The following is a 20,830-nucleotide window of genomic DNA, read 5'->3' as shown; positions in this document are numbered from 1 at the left end:
ATGTATGAATTTCACAGTCCCCCTTCTCACAGAAGTTCTCAGTATGGCCTGTGCTCTTAAAACACATGATAAAGGCAAATGCACTTTTGTGTAAAAGATAGGTAGACAGACAGACAGACACACAGGCAGATACCGAGTGAACAGAATTCATATCATCACTCACGGGAAAATGCTGAAATAACTTTCACAATTTGAAAATATTACTGCAGCTATAATCATTAGTACTATCTTGGTCTGTAAGTAGGACAGATCAGCCTCTCCAATGATGATTACCTTCCTGAATCTTATCCTGTATCTGTTTTTTTTAATACATGTTGCTTCCCAAGGCAATTAAGAACTGGGTATTAACAACTGGCACAGAAATCTAGAACATTAAAATGAACTATTTCACAAACACAAATGAAAGAGACAGCAGAAAATTACAGAATCTATTTAAACAACAAGCTGTCAGCCTAAGGACAAATGAACTTATTAGATTTCAATAATCACATTTGGAATCTCCTCTTAATTGCACCTGGGAAGGCAAAACATGATGCAGCTGCTCCTGGCTGGATGGCAATGATGTACAGACTCGTGACAAAATTTTCCAAACATGACCTTCCCTCCCCAAGAGCTGGATTGCCAGAAGTGCAGCCCAAGGAAACTAATACTTTGCTCGGTTTCTTTTCCATCACAGTGTTTCTCTTTTCTGAGCAAATCAGGCAGAAAAAAAAACCCATCAATGGCAGCTTTTTAAGAAGGGCTTCATTTGTTAGCTGTCACTAATTTAATTCCTGTTTATGTTTCCATGCCCTCAAGCAAGCAGATGATAAGCTTCTAGAGTAAAAAGAATTGGATAATACTTCACACTGCAGTCCAGTAACAGGCTCATTAAATATCAAATCGATTTGCTAATTAATTAAGCCCCTCAGTATCTTTGTAAGGTATTGTTAGTTTTCTGGGTTTTTTTGTTGTTCTTTCTTCCTGAGGTGAGGAAAACAAGAACTAAGGATCTGAAGTATGCTTCCAGGCACACTCTCCAACGAGATTCCCCGTGTGTTACCAGGGTATCTGAGGTAGAATCCAACCGATTCAAAAAATAGAGGGAGTTTTCAGCAGAGCATTTGCTTGGAAACCTTCACTCCAGAAATAATTTTCTCATTTAGCCTTGAACTGCTTCAATCTACTGGTGTGACTGGCCCATGCCAAACCTAGCTGTCTCAGTGAGGCTTCAGAGAAGTGGTGGGGAAGGGCACAAGCGACTCCTCTTCCTGGGATTTAAAGGGTATCAGCTTCCCATTTCTTACTGGCATTTTAACTCGTTACGAAGTGGATATGTGCAGGGAGCGTGGCTGGAGAAAAATGCTGTTGTTTTTGATTCACTATTACTTGGGATTTTATTTTAATTAACGCCAGGAGCATTTAAAATTTTAAGTAGGCATTCTTTCAAGACGCATTTAAAGCAAAAGAAATAAACTAAAATTATTTCAATGAAAATTATTTCAACTTTAATGTGAAAATCCCCAAACATTTACTGACAACCTCTGCCTCAAGGAGCTCACATCTCAAGAGGTAAGAGGCAGGAGAACATCAAGGCTACGTGTAATTTTTACACGTTTCACCACTGGCACAGATGCAAGGCTGAGTCCTAAAAAGAGGGTCCTGTGTGTCGTCCCAGCATGGCTGCAGCAGAGATGAAGAAGAGACTGAGGCAGGTGTGGGGAAAGTAAGTCTCCACTGGCAAAAGAGAAATAGTCTGTAATTCCAGTTTAAACAGTAGAGCTAGGAGTCATCTCGCCCATGTTAAAGGTGACGAGGTGGGAGTTACTCAGTTCGTCCTGATCTGTCTAGGACTATACCACATCAGTAGCTATTTTGACAAATGAGGGAGAACTGTACTACAAGGCGATCGAGGGTGAAACCTAACGGCTACAACTGTAAACAGCATAATTATTTACCTTAACGGCAGGAAAAGGGAGCTGTGGTAATTGCCAGAGAACAAACCGGGTCAGCATCATTCTCTGAGTATGGGGTGAACCGACATGTGCAACGAGAAAGGCAAGAACCCGCGGGGAGTCAGGAGGTAAGAAAAACGGAGGGGTGCCAACAGCTGGTGGTCAAGGACACGGAGGTCGGCAGGGCTTCTCCGAGGAGAGAGGAGAATCCAGCGCTGCGGACACAGGAGGCGGAAGCAGGAGGAAAACTGAAGGTAGGTGTGGTACTTCCATTACAAGTAGCTTTTTGCTTGGAATAAAATGCGAGACCTTTGCAGGAAGAAGGACTGGATTGGGGAGTGAAAAAATGGCTAAGATTACAGATACAGAGTTCGTTTATTGCAGAATAAAGACGTTTACTTAGGAATGATGTATTGGTAATGGCACGAACTGGGTGAAGATGGCCTTAGCTGCTCAGGTGAACCTTGTGATAGGGAAAAAGCCTCCGAAGAGCCACGCAGAAGCGAGGGACGGAGAGAATCGATACCCACAGGAGGGGGAGAGAGGGGAAGGCGCAGCGAGCTGAAAAGCTACACAGCCAACGGCAGGGCGGAGGCCCTAAAAGTCTGTGGGAGAGGAAGCCAGACCTTGTCCCCGCTCTCCAGCTGACAGCGGCTGGCGAGCAAGGAGAGGAGCCCAGGCCGGCCACGGCGTTTGTGAAGATCAGGGGCAGGACAGCCTGGGTGCCGACAGCCCTCACGGGGGGCAGCAGGGCCGCGACGTGGCCACGGGAAGGTTCCCCGCGCTCGGGAAGGAACGAGGGCCGCTTCGCGCTAGCGCTGCCTCAAGGCAGAGCAGCGCGAGCCCGCCCGGCGCCGCCGCCGCCCTTCCCCTCAGCCCCGCCAGGCGCGTGACCCCGCTTCCCGCCGGACCCTCAGCCCGCGCATGCGCGCTCCACCCCCCCCGCCTCACGGCCCGCCGGTCCGCGCGCGGCGGCGGCATCTGCGCCTGCGCGGCGGCTGAGGGGACGGGCGGGGGTGCCGGCGGGAACGGGGACCGGCGCCCTGCGGGACAGCCCCGCCGCCTCCTCCTCAGCCTCCGCCGCCTCAGCCTCCGCCGCCTCGCTGGCGCTGCTCGTGATGCAGCCGTGCGGCGGTGAGGAGGCGGCGGGGGTGCCGCCGCCGCCGCCGCCGCTGGCGGGCACCGACCCGGCGCTGCCGCCCTCCGGTAGCGGCGGCCTGATGTTACTCTACGAGCTGGGGGGTCCCGCCGAGGCCGAGGCCGAGGCGGGGGAGGAAGGCGAGGCGGCGGGCGGCGAGAGCACGGCCAGCCCGGAGGAGCTGGAGGAGGAGGCGGCGGCCGGCGGCGGCGGGGCGGCGGCGGCGGGGGGGGGCGGCTGCAAGAGCTGCACCTACCAGGGCTGCAGCGAGACCACCACGCAGGTGGTGAAGCAGCGCAAGCCCTGGATGTGCAAGCGGCACCGCAACAAGATCTACAAGGACAAGTACAAGCGCAAGAAGAACGACCAGGCCCTGGGGGGCGGCGGGGCGGCCGCCGCCGCGGGGGGCGGCCCGCGGGCCGAGGTGAGGCGGCGGGAGGGCCAGGCCGGCCGCCCTGGGGGTCCCCGGGGAGCGGGGGGCTGCCGGGGGAACTGCCGGAGAGAAACGGGACCTTTCTGTCCGGGGAAAGGGGGGGGGGGTCCGGGACAGCCCCAGGGCTCGCTCTTGGGCGCCCGTTTCGTTCTGCTTCTCCGGTAGAAGCCGTAGCGAAGGGCCCGGGGAAGGCCGCGCAGCGTGTGTCCGCCTCACCGGAGGAAGGATGGGAGTACAGAGCTGAGGGTCTTCTGCCCAGTTGGGGCTGGCACGGGGGGTCTTGGGGTCACAGGGGCCGTCGGGCATCGGGTTATAGTGCATACAAAAATTGTGTGTATGAAGGTTGTGCAGGCTCTTCGAGATACTTGTCTCTTTTTTTTATTTTAAATGGCAGTTAAATGTTTAGACCGCTAGTGTTTCATACCTACTGTCAGAAACTTACATGTATTGTTTATAGGTGGGGAAGTTGTTTAGATGGGGGAGGTATTGTCAGTGGGAGTAACGTTCAACTTTTCAGGTAGTTTCTTTCCCACAGTTTGTGATTCAGCCAGGATAACAGTTAGCATTTGAGATCTTGTATTTAGATGAGTTAGAAAGGGGGAAATGGTTTTGCTTTTGAAGATGCTGGCTACTTTGTGCTTGAAGGGACGAGTGTAAAATAGCGGTTGCCAGAAGAAAAAAAAAAAAAATATCTTACTTGGCACTCCTGCTAAAAGCAACCCTTTTTTTGTCAGCATAGCTGTCTCTGGAGTTGTGTGACTGGGGACTTGCCTAACTGCAAACTAACCATCAAAACACTTTTCCTTTTTCTGTTTTTCTTCATATAAATATAATGGTAACCGTACTGGGTGTCTCACCAAAGAATCTTTTTTTTGTCTGGCTGTAAAAGCTGCCATGAAGCAGGTTCACAAGAGAAAGGCAAGTGTATGTGAGATGCTGCCAGGGAATATTCTCCCAGCTTCTTTCTCTTTCAGCTCAAAGGACTTGCTGAGATAGTTGTGGGTTTTCTGATGTCTTTTGTAACTCTAAGTGATGTCTGTTCCATGTACTTTCTCAGACTTTTGTTGGCTCCTTGCAAACTCTCAGCATCCATTACATTCTGATAGTTTCTTCAGGTCTGCTACCTGGTTTGAATGATCTCCTCCTTGTTCTTGAACCTGGCTGCTATTAACTTAATTTGCCAGTTAGTGTTTACACTAGAAGATGTAGCGAACAACTAATTCCTGTTCAGTTTGTGACACTTACTTGGTAGGCATGCCTCTAGGTTGTTTCCTTCCCACAGTGAAAAGGCATAGCATGCTTGTTCTAGGTAAAATGTTACATACTTTTATCATCCTTGTTGCTATTCTGTTAACTTTCTCTAGTTCTAATAGCTGCTTCTCTTTTAGAGGAGAGAACAGAAACTGCTGTTTCAAGATGTGGGTGAATTCTAGATATATATACTGGCAGGATTTCCTCTCTTCCTTTCCTAATAATTCATTGTGCTCAGTTCATGATGTGTCTACACAAATACTTGTGCTAGTTCAGAAAAGGGGACAGGATGGGAGAAGGGTAAAATTGCTGCATTTCATATAGTGATGGGTTAAGACTTTTTGATCTGTAACATGAAATAGTGATTATTGCATGTTGGAAGGGAGCGGGCTTGCTCCTCCCAGTTTCTGCTCATGCAGGTTGCTTTGAATGTTATGAAATTAAGGCCTGAACTTACAGAAGAGAGTGAGATATTTAGTGCTAAACTTAGTGTGCTTTTTTGCAGTGGTGCCTATCAAGGCCCCACAAGATACTGTTGTTTTGTGGGGTCAGAGTTAGATTCCTAATACAAGTTTAAGCTGTTAACTAGCCATAGTAACCTGGTTAGTTTTGCAGTTTAGAAGACTTAAGTCAGCAGCATTGCTTCACTGTGGCTGATGTGATAGTGAAATATAGATAGTGAAAATAACATGGAAAGAAGAGGCCAATTCTTGAATAGATAAGTTTGCATTCTTGTGCTGTTATTTTCCTCTGCAGACTAATGAGACAAACGTTCTTTTTAGTCTGGGGACTTTCTGTGGTAAAAAGTAAATGTATCATTATATCAGGGTTTATAGTCACACTTCTCTATTTTTATTTTTTTTTTAATTTTCTTTCATGTGCAGGATAGCATCGAAGGTTCGGTTTCTGTTACAAAACAGAGAACAGGATCCATTGGAGATCGCCCAGCAAGACCTACTCTTTTAGAACAAGTATTGAATAAAAAGAGGCTGGTAAGTTTTGTTTTCTTAGAGGCTTTGAACTCAAATAAATAAAGGCAGTGTAACAATGTTTAACTGTCACCCGTGTGAAAGGTGAAAATCAGTTTAATGATCGTACACCACATGTGCATATTTTCAAATTCGTAATGTGCTGCAGAGCAGATATGTGTCTCAGCCTCTCTGCGAAGACTACTAAGATGGCTAAATTTAATGATCACTGCCGCATTAACTGCAGTTGAGTGTTGTGGTAGCACTAAATAGATGTGGTTATTTCTTTAGGGTAAATAGTGCTTATACTATAACTGGGATGTTTTTAACTTCTTAAATCAACTTTTCTGTAGAGCTTTAGATAGAACAATGCATAGACTTTAGGTCTGATGTAAGCTTTAATTACTGTAGTGTGTTTTAGAAGTTGTAGACCTATCATATCACACTTAAAATTGTGTATATATTTGTTGATAAAGCAAACGGTATGACTTGTAATATTTGCAGGCTGCATGAATGGCATGTGTTGTAAGCTTTTAAACACTTTTGTTGCTCCTTTAAGTATATTTAAAGAATTAAGCCTAACGAAGGGAAGTAGTTCAGTACTTACTGTTCCTTCGACTTCTTCGTTACAACTTTCTATGTTACTGGTTTTCACAATCTCCTTTCTCCAAAAGCTAATGGGACTGTTTGCCTGTTCTCTCTGTTAGCTATGCAAAGCAATTTAACAATCCTTATTAAAGTGCTGTAGTGCTTGTTCAGAAATTTGAAAAGTCTTTATAAAAACATCACTTCAGTCTTAAGTATACAGCTATATAGATTTTTTTCTTGAATTCTTTCTCGATAATAGCACCTATTTAATGATTATGTGTAAAACTTAAAGGAGTATCTGTAGCTCTTCAGTTTTTACAAGAAAAAAGTAATGAAGTATGGAGTTTATTTTTCACATTATCTGTTGTTCTTTATGCCCCGCTCACTGAATTGTTGTCCCATTTCCTTCCTGGCTGTTTCTATTCATGTGGCTTTTAATTAAATTTGAAAGGTATCTTAGTAATGAAACATATTTTCTAGAAATACAGCAACCAGAAGCTCTTTAAATAGATGTTGAGAGCTTTTGCAGAGTTATGTCAGGGCTATTCAAGAACTGAGGTTTCCCTGAAGTATTCTGGTGAAGTGAGATTCAGATTCTCCTTGATCTGGTTCTTGCTTCTCTGTCTCTCCTCTGTCTCTCTCATTCAGCATTATTTCTTCTTTGTTTTGTGCATGTCTACACAACACAAGGCCTGAGGCGACAGGGAAAGATCTCTCACGGCCTCTTGCATCCAGGGCTGTTCTATACCTCATGTTCCTGCACGTGAAAGTTACTGCATATCACTGGTAGCTGCCTGCAGGTTTATCACTTAAAGTGCCAAATCACTTTGTGCTTGCTTGTGAGCTTCTTGCATGTGGTTAACCTCTGTGAGGAGAGGCTTTTGTGGTGGGCTGTGTGTCCCTGGGCACGCACTTTGGACTGGATGAAGATGTAGAAAGCAGAGGCAAGGGGCTGCGAAGCAGCAAGTTGTGGATGGGGAGCCTGAAGCACCTTAAGGTCATTAACAGCAGCAGATAAAGAACTACTTACTGCAGAACTACCCTGTGCCGTGAAGTGACTTGGTAAAGCTAATGTATGGTAAGGAAAAGGTGGCTGTGCATCTGTTCAGTGAGCCCGTTTGTTATTAGTAACTGCTTTCAGTGGCCGATTCACTAATCTTACCTGTCCAGTGCTGCTGTAGATGTGAGTTACATGCAGAATGGTTGTTTTCAATTATAATCTCTGCAGAATTGCCCCCAATAGCGTAAAGTTCTAGACCCTGCCCTGAAGTTGCTGGTCCTTTTGAATGTAAATCTGATTACAGAGTTGCAGTCCCTCTTTGGCTGCATCTGTGAAGTGACCACGTATAATGAGCAAGCAGTCTAGAGAATATTAATTCATCTGAAAAATAACCTTTTTCCTCTGGTAATTTTTGGAAGGATCCATTCTCAATCTGATTTGCCATTTGACCTTACGAACACTTGTGCTGCCACCATGCAGGAGTGAGAGTGAACAACCAGAGCTGGGTCATGGACTGCAACTGTTCAGGCCAGGAGCCAGATGCAAATAGTTTTAGATACTTTTGTCATTTGACTGAAGGCAGCGGGGTTAAGTCATTCCTTGTGACTGGACTGCTGTTTTGAAGTGTTGGGAGATTATTAAACACTCAGTGAATGTAGAATCATAGAGTATCTTGAGTTGAAAGGGACCCCTCAGGATTTTTGAGTCCAATTTTTGAGTCCTGCTCCTTGCAGGACTACCTAAAGCTAAACCATGTGACTAAGAGAATAGTCCAGACACTTGAACTCTGACAGCCACATGAGCTGTGCTGTAGAATTACACTATTTTAGTTAATTTATTATTTTTTAGCTATCTGCAGTGGGAAATGTAGAAATTGGCTCAAAACTGAAGCAGAATTGAAAAGTTTGTTTTTCAGTATGTTGGTAGATTACTTCTGTTTGCGACCTTTATGTTTTTTTGTGATATTGTATATTCTTTATATTCTGAATCTGCTTTCAGGATGTGTATTAATGCTGTTTCTGGTGATGTGCTGATGTCTTGAAACAGTTTCTAGATGTTTTTGTGAGCATGTTTTGTAATTCTTAAGTATTTAATTGAACTCCGATTTATATGGGTGTCCTGGTTTTGGCTGGGATGCAGTTAATTTTCTTCACAGTAGCTTGTATGGGGCTATGTTTTGGGTTTGTGATGAAAACAGTGTTGATAATACAGGGATGTTTTAGTTATTGCTGGGCAGTGCTTCATCCCACTGTGGGGGGAGTGAGCAAGAGGCTGTGTGATGCCACAACAATGGGTAATGTGCAAATTGATTTAATGGAAAAATATTATAATCTAAATATAATCACTATGGTAGCTACTTAATATATGTGAGTTCTTTAAAGTAAAGTCCGCTTCTTCTTTCTTGCAGTCCCTACTCAGGAGTCCAGAAGTAGTGCAGTTTCTACAGAAACAACAGCAACTGTTAAGTCAGCAGGCTTTGGAACAAAGGCAGCAACAGTTTCAAGGAGCACCTGGGTAATCAGAACAGATCAATGCCCTGCAGATGAGTTGGGTGCTGAAGGGGGAATAGGATGTATATTTTATATCAATACAAAGAATCTCAATGTTTAAAGGAAAACTAAAGTTGCTGCTGTTATGTATTTTACTTGTTTTCTTGTTTGCACTTTTGAGGTTTTGAGCTGCTTGGGTGTCTGCAAACATGTGAGCAAATCTGGAGGAGTCTATTTTTTATTCTTTTTAAAACTTCATTTTAATGTTTAATTTTTTAATAGAAATTTGTTCATATTATTCATGTTTAGCTGTAGACCCTTTCCCTACCAAAGTCTTCCGCTGAATTAACATTTTTCTATCTAAAGATTTACTCTTAAGTCACTCTTTGATGACAATCATTGAAGGAAGTCTGTTACTTTCTATGGAAGTTGTGAAATAAAGTCCTGAATTTGAGCCAGTCCAGTGGCATGACCTAACAGCAATTGCTCAGGGATATGAGAAACTTATGTCCAGTAGAATCTTGCACTAAACACAAAGACAACATGCCATCAAGAAGTTGATCCAGTGGCTGAGAAAAGTGCAAACCAGGCGATCCTCCTGCTGTATGTTCATTATCTGCAAGCTGAGTAGGTTTGAAATGCTTCACTGTCTGTGCGAAGCATGTAAAAGAATCTGTGTTTGAAAGTTGCAAAAGAGAGAAATGGCAAAAAGCTTTAGAGGAGAATCAGGTGGAATGTACGCAACTGAGAGTTGGACCTTGTTTTGTGGAGTTATTTGTAAGGACCGACGTCTTACACATGAAATATAACTTAATTACAGATGAGAATATCACTCATTTTTAAGTGACTAGATTAAATTTTAAAGCTTTTAACTCATAATAGCAAATGCGTCTAAAACCTAAAATGTAATTGTACATTTTTTTCCTTTATGTAGTCTTTTTCTTCTAAAAATAAAATTGTAGTTAAAATTTTTCTATTTATTAGGACAACTGATATCTCATCAGCTCTAGTGCTAGACTTCTCAGGTTTTCAGCCAATTCAGATGAACTTGCAATTGATTGGGTTAAGAATCCAAACACTGTATTATGTAAGTGTTAAATCCCACATTTTGTTTTTAAAACAAAGTTTTGTATTAAACCACACTTCTGAACAAAGGTTATCTGAATGGTGTAGGTGCTTATTAAAGTACTACTTTGATATTGCAGCAGTTTGATCGGCTAAATAATATTTCTTCAGGAGTGTTTGTTAACATCTTATGAATTCTTACAAGGTGTGCGTTGTGTATGTATAGAACTTGTTCAGTAGGGATTTATTGTATTTAACGTTGTGCAAGTTGTTCTTTAAAAAAGAAATTGAAAAACTTTGTATCAGTAGTTCTGGACCAATAAGTGTTTGAGTAAAATCTGTTTTTCTTTAAAAAACAAAACCAAAGCCTGCTCTTTTTTGTTCTGTTAAATTTGTATGGTTTTTTCCTATACTAAAATGGCAAGCTCTGACTAGGTGGCATTAAAACTTTTGTGTTCCAAGGCTCTTATTATAGGAAGTCATTTTAGCTTTAAGTAAAATCAGATTACTCTTTTCAGCATGTCAGAATATATGTGAAAACATAACGGGCTGAAATTGTAGAATAAAGTATTTGCTTTTGTTTTAAATGGTCAGCTTATGAAAGCATTTAGGTGAACAGGTCTGATTTAAACTTTTTTAAAAAACCAAGCCAATGCTCAGAGTAGAAGTCTTTGTTAAGACAGTGCTGAATGAGTTGGTTACCTCAAAAGTTGCTGAAGATGTGCACAGCAATGTTCAGCACAGCGCAGCTCACTGTCCTCTGTTTCTGGTGGTGTGTGGTGCTGGTACTGGGAGATGTGCTGGGAACGGGGCTGTCCTGTTCCGGCAGGGTGTCCGATGGGATTCCCGAGCCGTGTGTGAACCCAGCAGAGCCCGCATGGCTCCATGACCATTGTCTTCTACTCCCTTACTTCTGTTATTGCAGAACAAAATCTGAATTCTAGGAAGATTAAAACCTGACTTCTCTAACAGTACGTTTTTACTGTATCTCCCTTTTTCCTTGAGCACTTTGAGACCTGCACAGCTGCAAGTCTGTCTTCCCACTAAAGTCAGTCTGGTCCACAGCTAGGGCTTGTGTCATGGGGCAGCGTCACTGCTCATTAACTGCCTGTCAGGTCAGGGCTGCCTCCTTCAAAAGTAAGCTAACATTCCCTTGAATCTTCAAATCTACTGCAGGATAGAGAGGGATGCACGTACTTTCTAACATGCAGCTTTTATGCCGTATTAATTTTCAATCCATTTTATAGTGTCTACCATCCCATTCTGCTGGAAGTGTTGCTTCATCCTATCACTCACTCGGTGAAATCACCGATTCCTCTCGCCCAAGACTGACTTGTATGGATAAAGGCTTTCTAAATGCTCTGGTTACCAAAGTTGCTGGTGATCAGACTGGGATCTACAGCCTACCAGGGCCAATCTCTTTCAAAGAGAAAAAATGGGAGACAACAAGGGAAAGAGCTCTTAAATCAGAAATATCTTTATTAACAGTAAAACACAAGACATGAATAATCCCTTTTACAATAGAATAATTCCAGCCAAAGAAAATGGAGTGTGTTAAAAAGTGTATTATTCAAAACATCAGACTAAGTATGTTGACTTCAGAATGCCTCAAATCAAATGCAGCAGGAGGAATGCTTGTGAAAGTGTCCACTTGATTAGCAGTTGTTACATCTTTCTTGATACAACAGGGCCTGGGCTAGAGCTGGAGGACTCTGAGCTGCCCTGATCTCTCAGGCTCCTGAAACTAAGTAATGTCTGAGATTTTTCATTCTCAAGAGGCAAGAGTCCAAGTAGCATTCTTTATACAGCGATCTACACTTTTACAGAGTATCACTAACTGTGAATAATACTTTCTTCTGGATGGTGCAGATGTTTTGCTTTGATTCTGATGGAAAAGAGAGGGCAGAATTGTTCATAGACACAAGTGACGCCATTAAATCTATGTATGATTCACGGTGCTTTTTGGCACCAGACTGATAGCTCGTACTTAATGCAAAAAACCCACGCCTGGCTCAAATCCACCATTTTGGCCCCTTGACTGCATAGAACTTTGCAACCTTATGGCTTTGTTGATCCACACAAAAAGGCCTGTTTCTTCACTTTCTTGTCTCGCTTCTCAGCCCCATTTGTATCACAGAGGTGGTACTGAAATGAGGGATTAAACTGCTAATGCTGATTTCTCTGTAGAAAGTATGCTGTGGTACATTTGACTTGTACTTAAAAAGTATTATAAATAATTAAAAACTCAAATTGCTTGAGTAAGCAAAGAAAATGTATCTGAATGTGCATTATCTCTGCTCATCATTACGTTTGTTCCCTTGCTCTCATTTGCAAAGCGCCTCATGGACATAACTCTGAATAAGATTTAACACACACTTTAGCATCGAAAAAAACCACTTTAAAACATGATGTGCTCACTACTGTGAAAGTGCAAGGGGTCAGGCTTTAGCAAGTTTTTTCTAGCTTTTCTTTGGTGATGAGGTCTGTATTTAAAATTATTAACTGGTTGGTCTATTTCTTCCTATGCTATTCATATGCAATATTATTTGAATACTAACACGGAATATAAAATAGCAGCATCCATGGATAATAAAAACACTATGACTGAAGATCTAAAAACCGTTCACAATTAGCTGCAAATGTTCACATTGGCTATAAGGGAAGAGTAGCTGACTCTGGAGGACGTAGTGGTTATGTCTACCTTGCATAAGAGACGTGGCCTCAAATTAGACTCGTTATCTGTACAGGCATCAAGTTTGCAAGCACGGCCGAGGTGCAAGCGGAGGTGTCCTCTGAGAGGACTCTCGTACACCTCACCTCCCTGGCAGGATACTGTGGCGTCAATATGGCAATACAATGTAAGGCACGCCTGGGCAAGCTGTTTGGAAAGCCCTGGGGTGAACAGGTAACAGGATTTTGGCTGCTCCTGGCCACGCCGGAGCTTGCTACGAGTAGATGATCAGTACGAACCAAAGGCTGTGTTTTGTGCTGGTGCACAACATGCAGCAGCGTCTGTCTGCGCTAGAGACACAAAGCAATTTCTCTCTGCTGAACAAAGACGAAATGCCCACTCAGGCTTTCTGTACCCTGCGGAAAGGTCCACCCAGAGCTGCCGTTAGGAAGAAGCCCTGTTTCAGTCACTGCAATGAAGCCTCCAGGTTGAGGAGGTTTTAATCCACAGATCTAAAGTCTCATATAATCTCTCTCCCTGCTGCAAGATGGAACCAACCCTATCAATCAGGCTCTTTTTTGATGGTAACCTGACCTCTTAGTCGCTCTCAGGGAAGCCATTCTTCTTGTCCATTCTTCGTTCCTGTTACAAATGTAATTTCATAGTCGGGAGTCCCTGTGAAAGCTCCTGCTGATTCCATCTTCCTTCGGGCACTGCAATTTCCCACCTAGGCATGAAGCGAGTTGCTTTACTGCAGTGCCCAGGCAGACGCTCTACATGATCTGTGACTTTCAGTCGTGCAGTTTCTGTTCAGACTGCAGTTTTCTTTGAGGAGCACAAACTGGATGTGCCGATAGCGTCCTTGAACGGTTGCCCCAAAGCTGAGCTCACTAGTCCTGCAGCGAGGCAGAGGTTAATCTTGCAAGTGCAGTTTCCAGATGCGAGGAGAGCCTACTCCCTGCATCACATGGGACACCATTTGCCCCAACATACCTAATGGCTTCACCGAGCAGCTGGCACACTCGGCCAGGCAGTGTGTGTAGGAAGCACCAGGTCAAGGATTGTGGTACTCCAAGCTGCTCCTAAAACAGGTCTTGACGATTAGTTTAGACGTGAATGTAAAAAGTTCCAGTGAACACGATGGCTGCCCAAGCACATACTGCCTTGATACCTCTAGCGATGACCACTGAGCGTATCTGCTCCCAGGAGCACCTCCTCCCCAGTCCCTTCATTGTCTCACTCACCTCTGGCTACTGAAACCAACCATGAACTCTAAGTAAGTCCTCTGGAAAAATCTTCTCAGCCCCTTCAGTGGGGTTTCCACTCACCCAGAAGGGCTGGGGTTCAGATGTCCAAGTAAGAGCCTGCTCTCCAGGCTTCTCCAGAGCAAGGAGCTCTCGCCTTTGGCTTGGACAGCACATGGGACGTTACATTCAGTACATTTCTGATGATATAAATCTATATTCTGGGCAGCACTTCTCAACTTTGAAAAATGGTATTTAATTACTCTGCCCTATGACTCATTAATCTTTCTTTATTGTGTTTGGGTTTGGTTTTTCTAAGTTAGGTTATGGGGAGCCAGGAGGAGAGGTGAGTAGTACAGAGGATGTAATGTTTCTTTCCTGTGCTGAGCACCATGTAGTGCTCAGGTATTCCTGAAAGCTATAGCTGCACCAGAGAAGTCTCTAATGAGCCAAGAAAATTGGCCTTATACTTGAGATCCCTTCAAAGTTACTAAATTCGATCAGGCTTCTTTTTATAAATTGTTTCCATCCAGCCAAGAAGCAAAAGGTGCCTGAGCTGCCTCTTCAAATCCAGCTGTTTGTGCAACTCCTCAGTCGCTGGTGAGACTTTCTGATTCGCAAAGCTTATAGACAAAGGTGAAGCCAGGATGAACAAGGGCAGATTAGATAAATTTACAGTCACAAATGCCTGATTTTTTCCATTTTAAGAGTTGTGTGGCAGAGATGATGTTTACACTGAGGAATGTTTGCAGTGTTGATCTTATGCTGAGGGAACATTAATACCTCGTAACTCTGTTCTGCACCGAAGTCATGCAGAAATAGCTGAGGATAAACATGCTTCATCTTGAAACCGCCTCTGCTAACAGAGAGCTCCTGCCTGTGGCAACCAGCTGTCACTGAATCTCTGCACAGACCACAGAATAATGTAAATTGGAAGGGATCTCTGCAGGGCATCAAGTCTGACACCCTGCTCAAGGCAGGGACCACTCAGAGAAGGCTGCTCAGGGTGGTGAAAGTCTTGACACAGTACCTGCTGGAGACACGGAAGGAATTTCCTCAATTCCAGTTGATGTTACTCGGGGCCGCAGTTCCCCTTTGTGTTGCTGATGCATTATCCTTCAGACTGAGCATGCCAAAACATGATATTCTCATGAGGAGTAAAGACATTTGTGGCGTAGCCTCTGATGGGGAGGCAAAGCATGTGCCGCACTTTTGAATGCTACAGCCATTACTGTACCGTACCTGATCCGCTGCTACAGTGCAAGGTTACGGGACTGAGCCGTCAGAGCAGCAGTGACACTGAATGGCTCCATGCAGGCAGCGCGCTGGATTTGCTCCCCTCACCTCTGGATGCAAACGGCACATTAATACTGGTGCTGCTGAAGAATGGGCAGCAATTAAGCAGTTGTCTTCTCTTGACCATTTAATAGGAAAACAAGTGGTCTACGTACCATGATGAATAAGCTTTATGCCTCCACCTGACCAAACTCCCACCGTTGCCTGGTGATGCATGGTACTTCTCCACAGAGACTTTCAAGAGGGTTTGAACTGTTGATGGCTTAAAAAACATTTAAAAAAAAAAATCTGTCTTGGACTATGTAGTCTCCCTGCAAGTGGTTTTAAATCTCTCAGGAAGCCTATCTGCAAAGGTTGAGTATTAATGAGAACATTTAAAGGCTTTAAATTGACGACAGGTTCATGAAGACCTTTCAGCAGAAAATATCTCCTTCCAAAATGGGGAGACATTAGAGTGAGATACAAAGTTAGATTGCTGTGAATTATGAGAAGCCTGAATTTTTAACTGAGCTGAATTCACATATACTAGAGAAGCCTGTAAGACAGAGTGTTCAAAAAGAAAGGGAAATAAATGGTTTATTAGCCTTACTTTTTATCACTGCATCTAGGCAGGTGTCATCTTCCTATTCACTTGTTTGCCTCGTCCACCGTTACCACTTCTCCCTTGTGATGCGAGCTCTCCCCTTCTCTTGGGAAGGAGCTGTCAGCTGCTGTGAGTTTGCACAGCATCTCACACAGTGGACTAAGGCCCTAGAGGCCATCAAAAAGTAGGAAATAGTTCACGCAGTAATACCAGCCTTCCCAAAGGCTAACAACTCTGAGGTGGCTGTTGGATGATCGCTCAGAATCAGATGCTTCGATCCAACTTTCAGCAAATACCTGAATCTGCTGAAATTCATCTCATCCTAATGCAGACATTTTAAATAGGTCAGAAAATCATGCTCCAGAGATGCCTCTTTACTTACTAGTAAGGGAATATTAAGATGACTACCTTTAATGAGATGCATGTGTGGACTGCACTGAAGCCAAGTCCTATTTGTATGAGGATTACTATAAAAGTAGACATACAGGAAGGGAAAAACTGCTCTGAATTTACCAACTTCCATTTAAACACATTTAGGCACTTACTGAGCAAGCATCATTACTAGGCTGGGAAAGCGATCACATCTTCCCTAGGGCCCACCTCACCTACTTTTGGCTATGTCCAATGTAGCAGTCCGCATCTGAGCTAGTGACCCTGAGCTCCCCTTATACTCAATGGGAAGACATAAGCGTGCTCACAGCGCAGTGTATTTCACCTACTTGAAATACCCGCCTTAGGATGACATGAACGATGCCCCAGAGGAACCTGCTTCTCTTCACTGGCCATCCAGTTTTCCTCCGCAGCATCAGCAGGAAACCGGGTTCTGGAGCTGCCCAAGAGCAGATGCGCCTCAGAACGTCCACCTTTGCTCTCCGCGAGGAAGATGACAATGCTGGGAATGTCTAAAAGCAACCCCTAGGCTTCTCTCTCTATTAGGAGCAAAGGAGGTTTCAGCCTAAAAGGCAAGGAAGAATCTAGGATGAAGGACAGAGCTAGATCCTAGACAGAAGAGGTGATTTTCTCTGTCCTTAGCTGCTAAGAAAGCAAAGGGATGAGCAACATGAAAATCACAGAGAAATTACTGGCGAAAGGGTGCAATAAACATGTTAAAAATGGTATTACCAGTACCTTGGTACAGTGACACTGATGACAGAAGGAGCTGAGGAACATGTCTTTTTCCAGACTGATCTCTCTGAACAGTACATGGCACACCTGGAATTTCTGTGTAACATCATTATTGGATTTAATTGCTGCAGGAGACTGTAAAGCTTTTCCTATCCCACCGTGACACTGCTTATGTCAAATGGTGACAGAATAGGGTTCTTTGCATTTACAGATTTCCTATACAACTTCCTGTTACTGCTCAAACTTAACAATAATTTATCCTTCTGTGCCCTACAAATTCTTCAGGCGGCTGAAAAAGCATTCAAACCAAGCAACCCTGCTAATTTACTGATTCTTCTGCTCTGTTCATAATTACCACCCTGTAACAGGTATTACATAGCATCTAAAACACATGGAAAGTCTTTCCAGTGAATGGTATTTCCTTTGCATATGTGATGTAGCTGAAGATTTCAGGCATCCTCTTCTAATTATGCAGTAAAATATGTAGCACCAGATATTGTGTGAGAAGAACAGAAACATTCTGTAAAACATTTTTTTTCCCTCAGGATACTTCTGGCGTATTCTAAGGAGGAACGAGATTGGAGAAGTTATCGCTCTTTCTGACCCTTAAAGCACAACCATTTTCAGTGGACTGTTATGCCTGGAAAGAAATAATCCTCTACCCTTTCAGCAAGGTAAGGGGGACCATCAAAACGTAGTAAGAGTTTCACCTGCCTCCTCAGAAAAGGTTACCAACTGAACAGCATTTTGTAAGGCTGGCTCTGTGGATGAGAGTACGGGCAATAGGATTCCCTGCTTACAGAAGGACCACGGACAAGGAGCTTTTAAAAAAGGTTCTGCACATAGATTCGCTCTTTGCTTGTTCGTGGCTTACACTGCCTCACCATCCTCTGCAGGTGAGGCAAAAGCACTGCAAATGATGCAGCCTGTATCTAAGACGAGGAACCATCCATGGGGACGTACGAAGTGACCGGCAGGGAAGCCCTCGCCGTCAGACCCGAGCGTTGCCATCAGATCCTGGGGACCGGCCAGCACAGGGGATGGACGCGGCTGCCTCCCACCTCCTCCTCACTGCATCCTGTGAGCCTGGGCTTCCTCTTCCCAGTACAGAGACTATCCCAAGACAAATGATAAAGTAATTATTCGGTTCTTCAATGCACACTTCATTTCCCTTTTCTGAATCACAGTTCAAGTCCCTTTTAGACGTACCCTTGATATCAGCACAGTAGTCTAACTACAGAGTCCTAACTTTAAAACAAACTACATCAATACTGTATAATGGATAGGATTCGGTTTACATGCCAGATACATATGCAAGTATGTATGTACTTCGCAAAAAAGCACTGGAAGTTAATTAGTTTTTAAACTCATAGGCATATATTTCAAATTTTCTTCTTTTTTTCCTTAGGAGCTTGTTGCTTTTCAGTGCAGCAGTACCGTACACTACTGTGTTAACAGTATCAGACTACTCGGATGCGTCCAGAATGCTCTGATAAGGCTCCAGTGCTGAATGCGTCCCGAGGGCTCTCTCCTCCTGCCAAATCCTAGGGGAGACAGGGGTGCCTCAGCTCCTCAGTGTATCATCTGTTGCCCCATCGTGCTTTGCAGTAGGGAGACAGACTGGAATTGCAGTTTAGTCCTTCAGTTCACTGGACAAGAGTCATCTCTATGCACAAGTCCTGTGCACCATCTAAGGTCCTCTTTTAGACCTGAAATTAGGATGTAAAATGGATATAAATGGTGTAGAGATCTGACTTTGGTTGCCTGCAGAGGGGTGAATTTCACCTACTAGGAACAGCTACAGCCAGGTTTCTGAATCCGCATGAAAGTGCTGAGAATTCGCACCGTTTATTGGCTTGGCTGGGGAATGAAGATGCTCACAGGAAATGTTTGACACTTTTGCAGGAATCTGGCTTATTTTGTACTAGAGAACAGATACGCTATACCTGAATTTCTAAACTTATTGTACTGGCATCAGAGTAACTAGAAACCACAAAATGTAGCATGGAAAAAAAGAGAAAAAGGAGAGTAGACTATGTATAGATATATTTACATCTACATACATCTACATATAGAAGCTTCTGTTCACTGGAAACCCTATAAGCCACTGCCTGCAATAGCATCCATCCTAAGGGAATTCTAGAGATGATTCTTAAGAGACTGAGGAGATGGGGTTATGAGGTGAGCCCATCTGTGTCAGCACCTTATCCAGCCATTGCAACGGTCCATGCAGGTGGATCTCAATCCAGCAGGGCGTGCTTGTAACATCTTGGCGATGATACTCCGCTCCCCAGCCCTATAAAAGCATCAAAGGACCGAAAAGTGAGGTTTGGCTTTTTTTTTTTTTTTTTTAAATTAAATCACAACTCCAGTGCTGACAGTCTAACACAACTACAGGTAGTCCATCACCCAAGTTCCCAAGATTTAAGGCTTTGTCCTAGGGATAATTCTCTCTAGAAACTTTTCTCCATTTCAAGGTCATTGTTATCACAGTTATCAGGGACTCCATACTATTAAATTAAAAGTGCTCAGTCACACTTCCAGATGCTGAGACCGACTGGCACGGAAAGGCCTGTTTCCAAACTTGGCTGCCTGCAAACAGCCCCTGGGGAACGGTCCCTGCTGTTCGCACCCCGGAGGCATGCCCAGGCAAGTGTGCCAGACTGCTGTCTGGCACAGAGGAAAAGCAGGCTGGGCCCTGTCACAACACTTTAACAGGAGCTGGGAAGGATCCTGGGCACGGCTTCCTTTATGGGAAGAGATGCATCCTACCAGTCTGAGACTCCAGAAGTTCTAGGTATTTGCCTGAACCTCTGGAAACTTCTGGCAAGGTTCCTATGTACCATACCTAACCTACGTATAGACATTTTCCATAGGTTTTCTACCCTTGAACGTCTCCTCTTTTCCCACGGGAGTTCCTGGCTGTCTGCGGTGGGAAGTCCTGCAGTAATTTCTCCAGCTCTATCAGGGCGATAAGGGATACGGAGCATCTGACAGAAGATGGGGATGTGGTACTGGCAGGCAGAAAAGAGAACGAGAAGTCCCCGCGCCTCAAGCGGGCACAGTGTCTGCTTGTTAAGCAGGCAGCCTGATTTCACAGCAACACAAGACATCCAAGTCACAGCCCGAAGTCTCGCAGCTCACCGGCTGCCTCACTGCCAGACCCAACTCGGATTTCCGTCGGGCAATGTGCAAACCACGGTCCCGCTGCAGGATGAGGCTCGCTCTTTGTTTGTGGACCGCTGATCAGGGGAGCTGAGCCTTACCTAGCATTATGCTAGTCAGGTGGGTTGATATCCTCGTCGTAAAAAAAGGACATGGAGGCATATTAAGATTGATGCCTGCCAAAAGTACCTAAATTGTAGAGTGCTGAGCAACTCAGACAACTGAGGCTGCTAGAACCCATTTCTCTAGATGGTCAGCTGCAAAACTAGGATCGACACCAAAACTAGATGCCATAATAAGTGGTCTGGGTAAAATCCATTTCTACTTAATGAAGAAAAAGGGGAAGAAATCAGAAGAGTAAGATATGGACCCACCAAAGCCCAAAGAGTACTTTTAAAGAGGCAGCAATTTATCAGGCTAGAAAGGGCCTGTGTTCGTAGGCACCTCAGATTAATGTTCTGGAAATATTTATGTAAAATGCCACTCCTTAAATCAGCGCAGTCAGACTTCTGAGTTGGTGAAGTCTTAAGTACTCAGCTGCAGTGAAGATACATGGCCAGAAAGGCAAGTGTCAGAGGAGTTGGTGCACCTCTGCTGTCTGGTGGGACAGAAATCCAGAGGAATAGCAAGCCCGACCTCCCCGATTTGGAGGAGCCTGGCAGCACGTGCGGCTGGCTGCCCATCTCCTTCTGCTGGCAACTCCCAAACCCTCACAGTGCTGCCGTCCCAGGCTGTCGGCCGGAGCTCCCGGCAGGGGAAACGCCAGGAGGGCCGGACCCCCTGTGCCTCCCGTACATCACTCTGGGGCTGCAGGTAGCCTCCTGCATCCCTGAGGCCGAAACAAACCTGGAGGTGGAGCTCTCTTAAAGAGGGAATAAA

The 20,830-nt window shown here is 44.4% G+C and overlaps 2 protein-coding genes across 5 annotated transcripts in view; one reads left to right on the top strand and one right to left on the bottom strand.

Moving 5' to 3' along the window:
• The first annotated feature begins 2,921 nt into the window (after nucleotides 1-2,921).
• Nucleotides 2,922-10,316, top strand: RFXAP (regulatory factor X associated protein). The gene is made up of 3 exons (XM_075050552.1): nucleotides 2,922-3,496; nucleotides 5,641-5,748; nucleotides 8,721-10,316. The coding sequence occupies exons 1-3, from the start codon at nucleotides 3,053-3,055 to the stop codon at nucleotides 8,829-8,831; spliced, it is 663 nt and encodes a 220-aa protein (XP_074906653.1). The 5' UTR covers nucleotides 2,922-3,052; the 3' UTR covers nucleotides 8,832-10,316.
• Nucleotides 10,317-11,321: 1,005 nt separating this feature from the next.
• SMAD9 (SMAD family member 9) overlaps nucleotides 11,322-20,830 on the bottom strand; it is a 43,849-nt gene continuing 34,340 nt past the window's right edge. For all 4 annotated transcript variants that reach the window (XM_075050547.1, XM_075050549.1, XM_075050551.1 and 1 more), the window contains exon 7: nucleotides 11,322-19,082. In XM_075050547.1, coding sequence (XP_074906648.1) covers nucleotides 18,939-19,082 — 144 coding nt within the window. In that variant the 3' untranslated portion in view covers nucleotides 11,322-18,938. The remainder of the gene's footprint in view (nucleotides 19,083-20,830) is intronic.

Source organism: Buteo buteo, chromosome 18 (assembly GCF_964188355.1).
Source record: "Buteo buteo chromosome 18, bButBut1.hap1.1, whole genome shotgun sequence".
Lineage (NCBI taxonomy): Eukaryota > Metazoa > Chordata > Aves > Accipitriformes > Accipitridae > Buteo > Buteo buteo.
Note: the sequence above shows the minus strand (reverse complement) of the source record. Positions and strands in the feature narration are given on the sequence as shown.

Coding starts and splice junctions, on each gene's coding strand:
- RFXAP (XM_075050552.1), top strand. CDS start 3,053: ATGCAGCCGTGCGGCGGTGAGGAGGCGGCGGGGGTGCCGCCGCCGCCG. Junction 3,497..5,640: donor GGGGCGGCCCGCGGGCCGAG/GTGAGGCGGCGG, acceptor TTTCATGTGCAG/GATAGCATCGAAGGTTCGGT. Junction 5,749..8,720: donor TATTGAATAAAAAGAGGCTG/GTAAGTTTTGTT, acceptor TCTTTCTTGCAG/TCCCTACTCAGGAGTCCAGA.